An 18,716-nucleotide genomic window follows, 5' to 3' on the forward strand; every position below is an offset into this window, starting at 1 on the left:
CACGACAAAAACGCATTCAGAATGAGATCAACCGACTGCTAGAAACGGGTACCGACCAAGAATAGCTCCTTAACTCCACCGTGGCAAATATACTGTTACACACAACCTATATTACATGTAAAATGACAAAAAAACAAAAAGACCATTTAAAAAAAATCTTTCCAAAATGTTTAAACTTTTTATTTGAACATTTTGCGACCAAATATCTGTTAAATATACACCATCATGTCTCATTGTTCAAGTTAGAATGTGAGGAAAAACAAGAGTCTCTGTAGTTATACTCTGTTTTAGGAATCAACGGCCACATTAAGGCCCGGTGTTTTGGCTTTCACATGGACAGAGTGGGAGAGAGAAAGTGCAAGAAAGAGAGAGGGAGGGGGGGGTAGAAAAAGAGGAGCATTGACATCAGATACTCTGGGGCGATAGCATGATCGTGGAGGACAAAAAAAATAAAATACAACAGTATTAATTTAAAAAAAATCTCTGGCAAATATAGTCTGACCACCTGTAACTCTAAATGACCCCGCCACCCCCCACCCCACACCATGAAGCAAGACACAGGAAATGACAGTCCCAAAAGCAGAATCTGAACATTGTACACGTAAAGGGTTTCCTGTCCTCTGATAAAAGCCTGGGTTGGTGTGGTTAACTCCAGTCTATGTCACGGTCTTGAAGGTCTGCAGTATGAGGTTGGTTTGGTGGATGAGCCTGTTGGCGCTGACAAACACGTTTATCGCCCTGGAAACAAGCGGGACAGAGAGAGACACAGGGACACACAGGGAAGGCGGTGTCAGTCACAGGAAACCGTGGCAACGCTGGGATTGATAGAGTGTTTTGATCTGGCGAAATGTCAGGCTTCAGAGAATCAAGCCAGAATGTGATTTCACAGTGAATGGTAATGGGAATGATTAAACAAGGCTGAAAATGCCAAGTATCGTTTCTGCCACACAGTCACATGGTCAACTAAGCAGTAAACCAGGCAGAAAACTAAGACTTATGCTGATTTCTGCTTATATCACAAACTAAGTTCAAATGCAGAGACTCAGACCATTGACTGCTTTTGAAGTGACAGGTTGGTGTGAACTCTGTAACCCATCTCCGCTGTATCAGCACCATGGACAGCGCCCTACACAGTAAAGCAAGGCCGTCTTGGTAATGAATATAGGCTACAACAAGATAGATAGGGTAGTCCCCCCCATCCACAGGACAGTAGTGGAGAGGGTAGTAAGTTAAGTTACTTGGCGTACACATCACGGACAAACTGAATTGGTCCACCCACACAGACAGCGCTGTGAAGAAGGTGCAGCAGCGCCTCTTCAACCTCAGGAGGCTGAAGAAATTTGGCTTGTCACCAAAAAACACAAACTTTTTACAGATGCACAATCGAGAGCATCCTGTCGGGCTGTATCACCGCCTGGTACGGCAACTGCTCCGCCCACAACCGTAAGGCTCTCCAGAGGGTAGTGAGGTCTGCACAACGCATCGCCGGGGGCAAACTACCTGCCCTCCAGGACACCTACACCACCCGATGTCACAGGAAGGCCAAAAAGATCATCAAGGACAACAACCACTCTGAGCCACTGCCTGTTCACCCCGCTATCATCCAGAAGGCGAGGTCAGTACAGGTGCATCAAAGAAGGGACCGAGAGACTGAAAAACAGCTTCTATCTCAAGGCCATCAGACTGTTAAACAGCCACCACTAACACTGAGTGTCTGCTGCCAACATATTGACTCATCTCTGGCCACTTTAATACATTTCATAAATTGATTTAATAAAAAGGTTTTACTAGTCATTTTAAATAACGGCACTTTAATAATGTTTACAGATCTTACATTACTCATCTCATATGTATATACTGTATTTTATACCATCCACTGCATCTTGCCTATGCCGCACGGCCATCGCTCATCCATATATTTATATGTACATATTCTTATTCATTCCTTTACATTGTGTGTATTAAGTAGTTGTTGTGAAATTGTTAGATATTGCTGCATTGTCAGAACTAGAAGCACAAGCATTTCACAAACACTCGCATTAACATCTGCTAACCGTGTCTATGTGACCAATAAAATGTTGACATGATTTGACAAAACAGCCCATGTGAATTCACCACGAATACAACTTGTTCTTTCTTTCCACAGTGCCGAGCATTTCAAAATGGTCCTTGCTTGATGATGCCTAGAGTACCCTTTGGTTCTATCAATAACATGCCACCAGTGGGAACACTGTTTGGGTGAAGGTCTTGTCTGCGTTAGCATTGGACACAATGCAGAACCTCCGATATGGGAACCAAAATGACGCATCTGCAGTAAATATGACAGGCGGAGGAGTATCTCGTTATTCAAGTAGCCAATCACAGACGGCCAGAGTTTTCTCCCATTTGTATGGAAGTACAAAGGAGTCAAACCTTCCCGCCCAGTGGCTTTCCATGGCCCTCCCTACACATAAACCCTCCTCGACATGCTCTGTCCATGGTGCTGCCACAGCACAGCAGATACAGAATTCAGAACAACCTGGCACTCAATCATTTGAACTTATATAGATCTATATATATAGATCTATATATATATATAGATCTATATAGATCTATATCTATATAGATCTATATAGATCTATATAGATCTATATAGATCTATATCTATATCTATATCTATATATATATCTATATCTATATCTATATCTATATATATATATATATATATATATATATATATATAGGGACATACAAATAAAACTGAGGGGGCACAAGTTTCAACTGAGGGGGCTAAGCCCGATTTTGCACCATCGTAGGCCTGACGAACAGTAAACATTTTTGCAGCCCCAGACAAGAACACCTGATTTAACTTGGCAACTATTCATCAAGACCTCTGAGTTGAATCAGGCGAGTTTGTCCAGCGCGACAAATATGTGTTCTGTCGGGGTCAGCGGAGGACTGGAGTTGGGAAAACACTGATCTAAATGATGCAGATGTAAACCAGTATGGGTAATATTGTACGGGCCAGATGTAAACCAGTATGGGTAATATTGTACGGGCCAGATGTAAACCTGTATGTATGGGTAATATATTGTACGGGCCAGATGTAAACCCGTATGTATGGGTAATATATTGTACGGGCCAGATGTAAACCTGTATGTATGGGTAATATATTGTACGGGCCAGATGTAAACCTGTATGTATGGGTGATATATTGTACGGGCCAGATGTAAACCCGTATGTATGGGTGATAATATATTGTACGGGCCAGATGTAAACCCGTATGTATGGGTGATATATTGTACGGGCCAGATGTAAACCCGTATGTATGGGTGATATATTGTACGGGCCAGATGTAAACCCGTATGTATGGGTGATATATTGTACGGGCCAGATGTAAACCCGTATGTATGGGTGATATATTGTACGGGCCAGATGTAAACCCGTATGTATGGGTATGTATGGGTAAACCCGTATATTGTACGGGCCAGATGTAAACCCGTATGTATGGGTGATATATTGTACGGGCCAGATGTAAACCCGTATGTATGGGTGATATATTGTACGGGCCAGATATAAACCCGTATGTATGGGTGATATATTGTACGGTGTAAACCCGTATGTATGGGTGTAGATGTAAACCCATATGTATGGGTGATATATTGTACGGGCCAGATATAAACCCGTATGTATGGGTGATATATTGTACGGGCCAGATGTAAACCCGTATGTATGGGTGATATATTGTACGGGCCATGGAAGAGAGCAGCAGGGTAGAAACATAAGAGGTGATGAGGTTCTTACTTTCCATCTTTGAAGTAGGTTTTAAGTGTGTCGCTGAAGCTCTTGGAGTATTTCACAAACTCTTTCTTTTGGTGTTCCAGTGCCTGGGAAAAACAGACACTTTTTTACTATTTTAGAAGATAATGGAGAGGAAAAAACACAAGAACGTCTCAAACTCTGACAGCCGAGGGAGAAAGAAACGAGAAAATATCTTAATCGGCCTGTGTATCGTGTGTGTGTAGTGTATTGTGTGCAGTGTAGTGTGTGTAGGTAGTGTGTGTGTGTAGTGTAGTGTAGTGTGTGTAGTGTAGTGTGTGTGTAGTGTAGTGTGTGTGTAGTGTAGTGTGTGTAGGTAGTGTGTGTGTGTAGTGTAGTGTGTGCAGTGCGTGTGTAGTGTGTGTAGTGCGTGTGTGTAGTGTGTGTGTGTGTGTGTAGTGTAGGTAGTGTGTGTGTGTGTAGTGTGTGTGTGTTGTGTACTGTGTGTAGTGTGTGTAGTGTAGTGTGTGTGTGTAGTGCAGGTAGTGTGTGTAGGGTAGGTAGTGTGTGTGTGTGTGTAGTGTGTGTGTGTAGGGCAGGTAGTGTGTGTAGGGCAGGTAGTGTGTGTGTGTGTAGTGTGTGTGTGTGTGTGTGTAGTGTAGCGTGTGTAGTGTAGTGTGTGTAGTGTAGGTAGTGTGTGTGTGTAGTGTAGCGTGTGTGTGTAGTGTGTGTGAAGGTAGTGTGTGTGTGTGTGTAGTGTGTGAAGGTAGTGTGTAGTGTGTGTAGTGTAGGTAGTGTGTGTGTGTGTGTGTGTAGTGTAGGTAGTGTGTGTGTGTGTGTAGTGTAGTGTGTGTAGGTAGTGTGTAGTGTGTGTGTGTGTAGGTAGTGTGTAGTGTGTAGTGTGTGTAGGTAGTGTGTGCAGTGTGTGTAGGTATTGTGTAGGTAGTGTGTGCAGTGTGTGTAGGTATTGTGTAGGTAGTGTGTAGGTAGTGTTTGCAGTGTGTGTAGGTAGTGTGTGCAGTGTGTGTAGGTAGTGTGTAGGTAGTGTGTAGTGTGTGTAGGTAGTGTGTAGTGTGTGTAGGTAGTGTGTAGTGTGTGTAGGTTGTAGGTAGTGTGTAGGTAGTGTGTGTAGTGAGTGTAGGTAGTTTGTGTAGTGAGTGTAGGTAGTGTGTAGTGTGTGTAGGTAGTGTGTGTAGTGTGTGTAGGTAGTGTGTAGGTAGTAGGTAGTGTGTGTAGGTAGTGTGTAGGTAGTGTAGGTTGTGTAGGTAGTGTGCAGGTAGTGTGCAGTGTGTGTAGGTATTGTGTGTAGGTATTGTGTGTAGGTAGTGTGTAGTGTGTGTAGGTAGTGTGTGTGTGTAGGTAGTGTGTGTAGGTAGTGTGTGTAGGTAGTGTGTGTAGGTAGTGTGTGTAGGTAGTGTGTGTAGGTATTGTGTAGGTTGTGTGTAGGTAGTGTGTGTAGGTAGTGTGTGTAGGTAGTGTGTCGTGCTCTCACCCGTCGGTTCTGGTACTGGTATTTCCGGAAGACAGTGTTGACGGTGTCCAGCAGTTCCTTGATGGCGCTGGCGATATCTCTGTGGACAGAGCATAACAATTACTTTTGGACCACCAGCCAAGCTTCAATGCCATACAGCTCTCCTTCCGTGGCCTCCAATTGCTCTTAAATACAAGTAAAACTAAATGCATGCTCTTCAACCGATCACTGCCTGCACCTGCCCGCCTGTCCAACATCACTACTTTGGACGGCTCTGACTTAGAATACGTGGACAACTACAAATACTTAGGTGTCTGGTTAGACTGTAAACTCTCCTTCCAGACCCATATCAAACATCTCCAATCCAAAGTTAAATCTAGAATTGGCTTCCTATTTCGCAACAAAGCATCCTTCACTCATGCTGCCAAACATACCCTTGTAAAACTGACCATCCTACCAATCCTCGACTTTGGCGATGTCATTTACAAAATAGCCTCCAATACCCTACTCAACAAATTGGATGCAGTCTATCACAGTGCAATACGTTTTGTCACAAAAGCCCCATATACTACCCACCATTGCGACCTGTACGCTCTCGTTGGCTGGCCCTCGCTTCATACTCGTCGCCAAACCCACTGGCTCCATGTCATCTACAAGACCCTGCTAGGTAAAGTCCCCCCTTATCTCAACTCGCTGGTCACCATAGCATCACCCACCTGTAACACACACTCCAGCAGGTATATCTCTCTGGTCACCCCCAAAACTAATTATTTCTTTGGCCGCCTCTCCTTCCAGTTCTCTGCTGCCAATGACTGGAACGAACTACAAAAATCTCTGAAACTGGAAACACTTATCTCCCTCGCTAGCTTTAAGCACCAGCTGTCAGAGCAGCTCACAGATTACTGCACCTCTACATAGCCCAACTATAATTTAGCCCAAACAACTACCTCTCCCCCTACTGTATTTATTTTATTTATTTATTTAGCTCCTTTGCACCCCATTATTTTTATTTCTACTTTGCACATTGTAGTCCTCTCAGTCCAACTACCTCTCAGTCCAAAAGCAGTCAGACATCTTGAACCATCTCACCTCTCTTACTCCATCTTCCACATTCTTCCACTGCAAATCTACCATTCCAGTGTTTTACTTGCTATATTGTATTTACTTTGCCTTTACCTCCCTTATCTCACCTCATTTCCTCACATCGTATATAGACTTGTTTATACTGTATTATTGACTATGTTTGTTTTACTCCACGTGTAACTCTGTGTTGTTGTATGTGTCGAACTGCTTTACTTTATCTTGGCCAGGTCTCAATTGTAAATGAGAACTTGTTCTCAACTTGCCTACCTGGTTAAATAAAGGTGAAATAAAAATAAAATGTGTCAGGTAGATTTTAAAATACAATACATGTATTACTAGTAAGAAGTAATGTAGTATATTATTTCATTACATTTTTTGTGACTTGAGTCTTTAAACCAAGATCTCACGAGACAAACATTTTCACCTGCCCCTTTAAGGGCCGGAGGTTACCGTGGTAACTCGAGTCATGTTTGTCCCTGTGAGACTGACTCTGACTAGTAGAAGCTTTGTATTCTCTTCTCTAGCAGTTGAAACTCAAATATAGAAAAACAACCTAGTTTGTGAACAAAACAATGTAAATAATCAAGAAACACAAGGACAAAGTTTCACTTCAGTTTCAAGTAAATTAGACCAACTTCTATGACTGAATCTTTCACTCAGTTCTTCACATGCAGACAGCCCCCAGCCAGGCAGAGTTTCAGCACCAGGTGGAATAGGCTATATAGGATTCTTAGTTCTTTAGTCCACCGTGGCTGGTGAAATTAACATCTACCCGCATATGGCAGGTGTTCATTTTAGGCCCCGTCTGTGGACAATGACTACAACAGCAGTCAGACATCTTGAACCATGTCACCTCTCACTCCTTAGTCCAACAGCAGTCAGACATCTTGAACCATGTCACCTCTCACTCCTTAGTCCAACAGCAGTCAGACATCTTGAACCATCTCACATCCAACAGCAGTCAGACATCTTGAACCATGTCACCTCTCACTCCTTAGTCCAAGCAGCAGGTCACATCTTAGTTCACCTCTCATTTAGTCCAACAGCAGTCAGACATATTGAACCATGTCACCTCTCACTCCTTAGTCCAACAGCAGTCAGACATATTGAACCATGTCACCTCTCACTCCTTAGTCCAACAGCAGTCAGACATATTGAACCATGTCAACAGCAGTCAGACATCTTGAACCATGTCACCTCCTTAGTCCAACAGCAGTCATCTTGACATCTCACCTGAAACCATCTTGAACCATGTCACCTCTCACTCCTTAGTCCAACAGCAGTCAGACATCTTGAACCATGTCACCTCTCACTCCTTAGTCCAACAGCAGTCAGACATCTTGAACCATCACCTCTCACTCCTTAGTCCAACAGCAGTCAGACATATTGAACCATGTCACCTCTCACTCCTTAGTCCAACAGCAGTCAGACATATTGAACCATCTCACCTCTCACTCCTTAGTCCAACAGCAGTCAGACATCTTGAACCATCTCACCTCTCACTCCTTAGTCCAACAGCAGTCAGACATCCAACAGCAGTCAGACATCTTGAACCATCTCACCTCTCAGTCCTTAGTCCAACAGCAGCCAGCCATCTTGAACCATCTCACCTCTCACTCCTTAGTCCAACAGCAGTCAGACATATTGAACCATCTCACCTCTCACTCCTTAGTCCAACAGCAGTCAGACATCTTGAACCATCTCACCTCTCAGTCCAAAAGCAGTCAGACATCTTGAACCACCTCACCTCTCTTACTCCATCTTCCCTCCTTTCCAGAACCTCTTACTCTCAGAAACTCTCATTCCTCCCCCTGCACTTTTAAATACAGCTGAATTCTACTATGTTCCAAATCAATTTTTTCTAAATATTCCACTGACAAAGTTACTTAGAGTGACTCAACAAACACAAATTCAATTTTAGAACTGGCAAATTGAGCCAAGACACAAACAAGCCCTGAAAAGTCTGGGGGAGAAGAATTGTGTGTGTGTACTACTTGAGACTTAGTATTACATTGGAAAGAAAATGGGAACAAGAGAATGAGTGTGTTTTTTGGAGAACCGTGTGCTTGCGAAGTGTTAAGCACATCACTGAAGGTGTGCTGGGAGGTCTGCGAGCGAGTGTGTACTGACTTGATGGTCTGTAAGAAGCGTACTCTGTCGTTGATCTCGTCTGGGATCTTGCTGAGGATGTGTTTGAGTGCCCGAGCCTTGTCATTCAAGTCCTGGAACTCCTGCTCCGGCCTGTCAATCATGAACTCTATACACACACACACAGGAAGAGAGCAACAGCCTTAGTCACCATGGAGACAGTCATGTCAACAAAAAGAAGCGGTGGAATGTAGGGAGCATTCCAGGCACTGACAGAACAGCCCCACCCAGAGAGCAGTCTGTGTGAGGGCCTGAACACACACACACACACACACACACACCTTTCAGTGTGAGAGGAAAGTTAGAAAAAGGTGCCACTGCAGTGTAACCTTGCTGACAGCAGGAGGTACAGCTCCTTCAGAAACTTTTACTAATTAAAAACTGATATCTTGAGTCACCCCTTTCTTGTGGAAAGTCTAAATAAGTTCAGGAGTAAATATTTGCTTAACAAAGTTACATAATCTCAAACAGGAAAAAATATATCACAAAGACCAGGGAGGTTTTCCAATGCCTCGCAAAGGGCACCTATTGGTAGATCAAAAATAAAAAAATACATTGAATATCCCTTTCAGCATAGTGAAGTTACTAATTACACTTCGGATGGTGTATCAATACACCCAGTCACTACCAAAGACACAGGTGTCCTTCCGAACTCAGTTGCCGGAGAGGAAGGAAACTGCTCAGGGATTTCACCCTGAGGCCAATGGTGGCTTTAAAACAGTTACAGTTTAATAGCTGTGATCAACATTGTAGTTACTCCACAATACTAACCTAATTGAAAGAGGGAAAATAAGGAAGACTGTACAGAATAAAAATATTCTAAAACATGCATCCTGTTCGCAATAAGGCACTAAAGTCAAACTGCTAAAAATGGGGCAAAGAAATTAACTTTACATCCTGAATACAAAGTGTTATGTTCAGGGAAAATCCAGCACAACATCAACGAGAACCACTTTACATATTTTCATAGTGGTGGCTGCATCATGTTATGGGTACGCTTGTCATCGGCAAGGACTAGGGAGTTTTTTGTGATAAAAAGAAACAGAAGAGGCTGAGTTACAGTTTTGACTTAAAATCGGCTTGAAAATCAATGGCAAGACTTGAAATACACAAACTCAACTTGACAAGAGCTTGAATATTTTTTTTAAGAATAATGTGCAAATATTGTACAATCCAGGTGTGCAAAACTCTTAGACTTACCCAGAAAGACTCACAGCTGTAATCGCTGCAAAAGGTTATTCGAACATGATTTGACTCAGGGGTGTTAATATTTATATTTCTGTATTTCATTTTTAATACATTTGCAAAATGTTTTAATTTTATTTCAATGCTTTTACTTTGTCGTCATGGGGTATTGTGTGTAGATGGGTGAGATCTATTTAATACATTTTGAATTCAGGCTGTAACAACAAACTGTGGAATAAGTCAAGGGGTATGAATACTTTCTGAAGGCTCTGTTTATTTAGTATTCAAACAGAAGCAAAGGCCCTCACATCACGGTGTGACTGTGTGTCCGTGTGTAACTATAGCTGAGCTTCTCATTCTGTGCACATGAATTCATTACTACCATCAATCAGGCCATGCAGGAGAGAATATTCAAGCCTGGAGGGAAGAAATGTCTCACAGGAAGGAGTTGTTGTTTTATTAGTGGAGAAACAGCACCATCCTGAGGTGAGAGACGGTACTGTACACAGATGCACAATACCTATCATCATCTCGGACTCTGTTATTCACTGCAGAACAGAGAGACACACAATCAGAAACAGATACACACCTTCCACATCGTCTGCAGCCATTCGCAGTAGTGACTCAGTGAAGTTGACCTCCACTTTCTTCTTCTCCAGGATCTTCATGATGATGTCCTGGGTCAGCCCTGGGTTCTCCTTCTCAGCCTGACAATCAATCACAGAACACACATCAGGCTCTGCTAATCAACCACAGAACACACATCAGTCTATGACAACAATGTTTCCCCTAGCATTTTGTCATTAGGGATTTAAAAAGAAAAATAACAATTTTAAAGTAAATTTCCTGTAATTCTGCACATTTTGTAAAAGAAATCAATGGGGCCCCATGACATTTGGGGAATTGTAGATTCTCATTTTTATTTTGGCAATTGTTAGATCCAAAAGATTATCTTTAAAAAATATATATAGCTTCATTATCTTTTCGACATACTTTATACGTGTTCGTTTGTTTATATATTTTTGGAGTGGCGGCAACAATTTAGCAGCAGCGCTAAATGAATAGGGGAAACACTGGACAATCAGCCACAGAACATATGCAGACACACACCAGGCATTACTAATCAACCACAAACACATTTACCATAATAGAACACAGACCCATGATCAGAGATAGACACTGTCAATCAAAGACAATCAGATTTGAATCAAACTGGAACAGTGGAACCACTCATAGGGGTATTTTACGAAACTAGTTAGATCTACTCTGAATTTTCTAAGCTAGCCAGTTTCAGTTAGCTTCACATTCCAGCTCAGGCTTCCTCTATGATAGGAAGGCGGCTACGGATCCTGCACCTGCTGCTAATTCAAGACAGCTCTCCAGCAGGCTATTGTGGGAATGGGCTATGAGAAGAGCAATGTTTCTTCGTGTCGACGGTTATCTTGAATTGAACTCAGAATTGACCAAAGTGATCTCCTCTGTCCCCCTCCGTGTATAAACGCTGCCCTGTCCCCCTCCGTGTATAAACGCTGCCCTGTCCCTCCATCTCCGTTTATAAACACTGCCCTGTCCCCCTCCGTGTATAAACGCTGCCCTGTCCCCCTCCGTGTATAAACGCTGCCCTGTCCCCCCGTCCGTTACCTTTATAAACGCTGCCCTGTCCCCCATCTCCTTACCTTTATAAACGCTGCCCTGTCCCCCTCCGTGTATAAACGCTGCCCTGTCCCCCTCCGTGTATAAACGCTGCCCTGTCCCCCTCCGTGTATAAACACTGCCCTGTCCCCCTCCGTGTATAAACACTGCCCTGTCCCTCCATCTCCTTACCTTTATAAACGCTGCCCTGTCCCTCCGTCTCCTTACCTTTATAAACGCTGCCCTGTCCCTCCATCTCCTTACCTTTATAAACGCTGCCCTGTCCCCCTCAGTGTATAAACGCTGCCCTGTCCCTCCATCTCCTTACCTTTATAAACGCTGCCCTCAGTGTATATACGCTGCCCTGTCCCTCCATCTCCTTACCTTTATAAACGCTGCCCTGTCCCTCCATCTCCTTACCTTTATAAACGCTGCCCTGTCCCTCCATCTCCTTACCTTTATAAACGCTGCCCTGTCCCTCCATCTCCTTACCTTTATAAACGCTGCCCTGTCCCTCCATCTCCTTACCTTTATAAACGCTGCCCTGTCCCTCCATCTCCTTACCTTTATAAACGCTGCCCTGTCCCTCCATCTCCTTACCTTTATAAACGCTGCCCTGTCCCTCCATATCCTTAGTGTATAAACGCTGCCCTGTCCCTCCATCTCCTTACCTTTATAAACGCTGCCCTGTCCCTCCATCTCCTTACCTTTATAAACGCTGCCCTGTCCCTCCATCTCCTTACCTTTATAAACGCTGCCCTGTCCCTCCATATCCTTACCTTTATAAACGCTGCCCTGTCCCTCCATCTCCTTACCTTTATAAACGCTGCCCTGTCCCTCCATCTCCTTACCTTTATAAACGCTGCCCTGTCCCTCCATCTCCTTACCTTTATAAACGCTGCCCTGTCCCTCCATATCCTTACCTTTATAAACGCTGCCCTGTCCCTCCATCTCCTTACCTTTATAAACGCTGCCCTGTCCCTCCATCTCCTTACCTTTATAAACGCTGCCCTGTCCCTCCATCTCCTTACCTTTATAAACGCTGCCCTGTCCCTCCATATCCTTACCTTTATAAACGCTGCCCTGTCCCTCCATCTCCTTACCTTTATAAACGCTGCCCTGTCCCTCCATCTCCTTACCTTTATAAACGCTGCCCTGTCCCTCCATCTCCTTACCTTTATAAACGCTGCCCTGTCCCTCCATCTCCTTACCTTTATAAACGCTGCCCTGTCCCTCCATCTCCTTACCTTTATAAACGCTGCCCTGTCCCTCCATCTCCTTACCTTTATAAACGCTGCCCTGTCCCTCCATATCCTTACCTTTATAAATAAACGCTGCCCTGTCCCTCCATATCCTTACCTTTATAAACGCTGCCCTGTCCCTCCATCTCCTTACCTTTATAAACGCTGCCCTGTCCCTCCATCTCCTTACCTTTATAAACGCTGCCCTGTCCCTCCATCTCCTTACCTTTATAAACGCTGCCCTGTCCCTCCATCTCCTTACCTTTATAAACGCTGCCCTGTCCCTCCATATCCTTACCTTTATAAACGCTGCCCTGTCCCTCCATCTCCTTACCTTTATAAACGCTGCCCTGTCCCTCCATCTCCTTACCTTTATAAACGCTGCCCTGTCCCTCCATCTCCTTACCTTTATAAACGCTGCCCTGTCCCTCCATCTCCTTACCTTTATAAACGCTGCCCTGTCCCTCCATCTCCTTACCTTTATAAACGCTGCCCTGTCCCTCCATCTCCTTACCTTTATAAACGCTGCCCTGTCCCTCCATCTCCTTACCTTTATAAACGCTGCCCTGTCCCCCCATCAGTGTATAAACGCTGCCCTGTCCCTCCATCTCCTTACCTTTATAAACGCTGCCCTGTCCCTCCATCTCCTTACCTTTATAAACGCTGCCCTGTCCCTCCATCTCCTTACCTTTATAAACGCTGCCCTGTCCCTCCATCTCCTTACCTTTATAAACGCTGCCCTGTCCCCCTCAGTGTATAAACGCTGCCCTGTCCCTCCATCTCCTTACCTTTATAAACGCTGCCCTGTCCCTCCATCTCCTTACCTTTATAAACGCTGCCCTGTCCCTCCATCTCCTTACCTTTATAAACGCTGCCCTGTCCCTCCATCTCCTTACCTTTATAAACGCTGCCCTCAGGGTCTGTGCTGCCGACAGGTTCACTCTCTCCAACTGTAAACACATTATCACTGCATCAAAACCCTTCTTACAGATACCAGCTTCTAATTAATATAGAATATACACATCTCAAACAGATACCACCTTCTAATTAACATAGAATACACTCATCTCAAACAGATACCACCTTCTAATTAACATAGAATACACTCATCTCAAACAGATACCATCTTCTAATTAACATGGTATCTGAATACACTCATCTCAAACAGATACCATCTTCTAATTAACACAGAATACACTCATCTCAAACAGATACCATCTTCTAATTAACATAGAATACACTCATCTCAAACAGATACCATCTTCTAATTAACATAGAATACACTCATCTCAAACAGATACCATCTTCTAATTAACATAGAATACACACCTATACTAATTACCACAAGATGAAAACATTTCAAACTGCATAGTTAGTAGCTACATACATAGAAAAACCATCTCATTAGCTAACACGGCAGACAACAACAAAAACTACAGTACACTGGTACACAAACATTGAACAAAACAAGCCTGTGTGTTATTGGTTTTACTCTCCTTGTGGGAACTAGGAGTCCTTACAAGGAAAGTAAAACCAGGAAATGTTGTAAGTGGGGACATTCTGTCTGTCCCCACAGGGAAAATTGGTATTGTATGGTTAGGTTTAGGAGTTTGGGTTTACGATTAGGGAAAATAGGATTTTGAATTGGAATAAATTGTTTGGTCCCGGAAGGATAGTTGCCGTGTGTGTGTGTGTGACTAATACCTGGCCTAGCTGAGTCAGTGAAACAGCAACCTCCCCACATCAAAGTGGCCACAGGGAACTCCTTTGCATCAGAGAGACACTGGTGCTATACACAGTAATTATCACACTCCTCCATCCCTCGCTCTTCCCTACCACCCTCACCCCTCTAAACACAAACTCCCGCTGCTCTCTCTGTGATCTGTGACTACCCCTCTTCTTCCACTCTGTCTCCATTCCCTCTGTTTTTATCTTCCTGACAAATGACACCTATACGACCCTTGAAAATCTGATTCATTTTTTTTTGCCAGATTCTGTTTTTTCCCCCCCAAATTCCATTTTCCTCCTCTTTGTTTTTCTCGATTTCTGTTTCCCCCCCGGTTCTCACTCTCAAAAGCAGACTGTTTTAATAGAAAAACAACACAATTGGAAGTACTAAGTCCACAACAAAACAGTTGTCATTACATTAGCATCACCAATAACGGCAACACAAAGTGGCAGACAAACGGGCTCACACAGAAAGGGGCTTTCCTGTGCAGTTTCCTCTTCAGCAAGATGAAGGAAAGGATGAATCCCAAATGCATTTTCTTCATGTCATATGACAATCTTGGCCAAAATAATGAATTTTCAAATAAATTCAATACATTTATAGTTCATCAATACATTTTTGAATATTGCTGAATTCTGTTTTTATGTCTGTATTCTGTGATTCTGTCCGCGTCCTCCACAACACCGATTTTATAGAGACCCGTTTATCCTGACCCTATTTCTCCAATCCAACCACACTCTCTCCCCCCATCCCTCCCTCGTGACTAAGGGTAGTTACATGTGTGTTATAACCTTAGAGACCATAGCACGCACACGCCCCATTCAACACTACATCCTGTCTTTACCAAATCCTTTCCTCCTTACCTCGTGGAAGACGGGGTACATCACAGTGTAGAGTGTCATGGAAACCATTGAGGTCGTCTCTGCTTCATTCTTCATCTCTTCCATTGTCATCCTCCTCCAGAGGCCAACGTTTCTGTACGTGTGTCTGTATGTGTGTATGGAGTGAAGGCTGCTTCCGGGGCAGGGCTCAACTCATTCACTGATTACAACACTCAGAGAAGAGAAAGCTGGGGGGGGGCAGGACCAGAGGAGAGAAGACAGGGGAAGAAAGGGTATGGGGGAGAGAATGGGAGGGAAAGGACAGAAAAGACCATCATTACATAGCCTACTTCATCACTATAATACCTCATTTAGGCTATTTTCATTGCTTGAGGTCTAAATGTAGGCCTTGTTCTGTCCTAGTAATGTCTACGTCAACAAACAAGGTCTAGCCTTGGAGGGCGATGACATTATATAACCAGGTAAACATTCCATCTGGCTCCGGTTCAAAGTCAAACATGTGGTGCAGGGCGGTGGGTGTGGAGAGACAGACACAGACCCTAAGCTCTACAAGACACCTGGCCCTACCTGTGTACACCTGGGCACCTGAGCAAGCATGATAAGGTTCTCTATCCTCCTACTGACTGACACTTTCAGCAGCATTATCTACTGTATGACGTCACCCTGGGCCATTACCAGACAGCTCTTCACTGTGTGTAACTGGATGCAATTAGAGGCCAGGAGGGAGTGTCAATGCTGCCCTTGTTCTGCAGATACTGACTGACGGTTTCTTTCCCTCTGTCACTGCGATTCCATGACTCAGCCCCAGCTGACGAAAGGTGACAGTTTTATTTGTGGCCAGGCAGGCAGTGTCTTCAGAGGGTGTTAATAAAACCGTAGCTAGTGGCTGCTCTGAGCACTGCTCCCAGGTCAGCTTCACCCCTCTTTATTCCTTTCAGACCAGGATGGAGGCAGGGAAAACTGATCCTGGAGACCACGTGTCAAACTCATTCCACGGAGGGCCGAGTGGCTGCGGATTTCCCCTCCTCCCTTGTACTTGATTGATGAAATAAAGTCAGTGATTAGTAAAGAACTCCCCTCACCTGGTTGCCTAGGAGTTATTGAAAGGAAAACCCACAGATACCATGACATCTACAGCAGCCGACGTCACAGGAAGGACAAAAAGATCATCAAGGACAACAACCACCCGAGCCACTGCCTGTTCACCCCGCTATCATCCAGAAGGTGAGGTCAGTACAGGTGCATCAAAGCTGGGACCGAGAGACTGAGAAACAGCTTCTATCTCAAGGCCATCAGACTGTTAAACAGCCATCAGTAACAGAGAGGCTGCTGCCAACATACAGACTTGAAATCATTGGCCACTTTAATAAATGGAACTCTAGTCACTTTAATAATGTTTACACATCTTACATTACTCATCTCATATATATATACTGTATTTTATACCATCTATTGCATCTTGCCAATGCAAGCTCTGTCATTGCTCATCCATATGTGTATATATATTCTCTTTCAATTCCTTTACTTTGACTGTCGGAACTAGAAGCTGCCTATGCAGCTCTGTCATTGCTCATCCATGTGTATATATTCTCTTTCAATTCATTTACTTAGACTGTCGGAACTAGAAGCACAAGCATTTCACTACACCTGCATTAACATCTGCTAACCATGTGTATGTGACCAATAACATTTGATTTGATTTTTACTAGACTCTCCATGGAATGAGTTTGACACCCCTGCCTTAGGCCATGTCACAATAATCTCACAACAAGCTTCCATTTCTTGACTAGTTTCCTTCATGGTCACTGATTTGAAAGGACTTGATAACAGCCTTAAGGAACCATAGTGAGACTTGACACATTCCCACCAATCAGTGAAGAGTGTGTGTGTGTGGGGGGGGGGGGCAATGGCTGAGGAAAGGAAACAGATTGGACACATTCTTTCTTACCTAAAACTATGCTCCTCTCCATTGACTATTATCTGGCCAGCTTTACTGTGGGCAATATGCTGATTAGATGGGCCACTGGCCTGCAGAACATGACATCACTTTTAAGAATGAAGGTCTCAGTTGTCCAGTCTGTCATGGTACAAAGACCAAGCTATACATCTAAGTCCATTAATATGTTATTTCAGGCAGTAATGCCTTAATCACATTGTAAAAATGTATAGGTTTATTACTGGCTGTTAAACTTCATTTTATGTCCACAGAGTCATTTGTCACATAAAGTAAGGCCCGTGGACGGCTGACTGATTAGATAAGCCAGATGATATGGAGAAATATACAGCAGTTACAACAGATGTCTCTCAAATGAGCTAATTACATTTCCAACTACTCGTGACATTTTATTATAATGATGTCATCGTTTGATGAAAACTGTGGTGTAATAATTTGTCCAAACACCACCAGAGTTTATATGGGACAGATTTAGGTAACATAACATAAGGTTAACATAACTCGTTTCGTTCGCTTCCGTTGAAGAGACCATTTGCACCAGAATCAGCAGAATAAATACACCCCTCGACTCGATAACGAAGTGACTTTCTCTGTAGCAGGTTAGACGACAGGTTAAGGTTAGGAAAATGCTCTCCTAACTTACGAAGAAAATCAGTTTGTATAGAAGTGCGGTGAAATGAGTTTGTCCCGTCTCGACAGACAGACAGACTAGCTAGACGATTAACGGAACCGGTAGCGTTTGTCGATAGCCAACCAGTTACGTAAACTGACTGAACCGAGGCTAGGTAGCCAACTAGCGCTTAGCTACGTAAACAAGTTTCGTCGGTTGTTAGCTAAACTAGCTATTTTAGCAAGCTGGGTGTCACCTGCCACTGGCAGAGTACCGCACTAAGAATATTAACTATATCATTTACGTGTAGTTATATAATAAACCACAGTTTCGTTTCTTGTAGTTAGTAATTTCATTGTCCTAATCCACCGACAACTCCTATCTATCATGATCACCTGTTAGCTAAACATACTTCAATAACAGTGAGGGTCATTTCTAAATAGTAACTTAGTTGCCATAGCCAATATGTAGGACTCATCGTCCAGGAAGGTAGCTAAGTTACTAACGTTAGCTAGCTAAACAAAAACAAACAAAAAACGATTTTCTAACGTTATTTGGTGAAATAGTAACGTTGCCTTTAGCTACATACCTGTTTACACCGTGGTATGCTGCTTATTTAGACCGAAGTAGGCTCATTTGCCGTGACGAGCATTAGCCAGTCGAGTGTTTTCTTTTTTCATTCAAAGACGGAAGTTTTCTGTATGATCAAACTGTCTGGGCAAAGGTTTTTTTTTTCAGCTGTCCACCAAATGGGTTGACGGTTGTAGTTTTTTCATACGTCTCCAATAATGGCAGTGATAAAGACATAGTAACTATAAAACTACAACTCCCAACTAGTTCAAGCAATTATGTGGCGTTCTACACGAAACAACTAAAGCGTCAACAAGCTTATTTAGCCAACAACAAAAAAAATACAAAAACGACATCTCTCACAGACAAACTCCATCCCAGGCAAACAAAAGTGTTACATTGATAGTAGAAAAAAAAGTACTCAAATCAAAAGAGTGCGTAGTTTTACAGGAAGGGTAGTGAAGAACCAATCAGCGCACGGAGAGGGTGGGACAAGAGCGAAAATATTTATCT

At 43.4% G+C, this 18,716-nt stretch overlaps 1 protein-coding gene across 1 annotated transcript; it reads right to left on the minus strand.

Annotated features, from left to right (window-relative positions):
• Positions 1 to 156: 156 nt before the first annotated feature.
• Positions 157 to 18,351, minus strand: LOC135553173 (programmed cell death protein 10). The gene is made up of 8 exons (XM_064985336.1): positions 18,223 to 18,351; positions 15,091 to 15,296; positions 13,395 to 13,448; positions 10,215 to 10,332; positions 8,423 to 8,549; positions 5,231 to 5,309; positions 3,784 to 3,866; positions 157 to 738 (listed from the first exon to the last, which is right to left on the minus strand). Exons 2-8 carry the CDS (start codon positions 15,178 to 15,180, stop codon positions 657 to 659), a joined length of 633 nt encoding a protein of 210 aa, XP_064841408.1. The 5' UTR covers positions 15,181 to 15,296; positions 18,223 to 18,351; the 3' UTR covers positions 157 to 656.
• Between the last annotated feature and the right edge of the window lie 365 nt (positions 18,352 to 18,716).

Source organism: Oncorhynchus masou, chromosome 13, assembly GCF_036934945.1.
Source record: "Oncorhynchus masou masou isolate Uvic2021 chromosome 13, UVic_Omas_1.1, whole genome shotgun sequence".
NCBI lineage: Eukaryota > Metazoa > Chordata > Actinopteri > Salmoniformes > Salmonidae > Oncorhynchus > Oncorhynchus masou.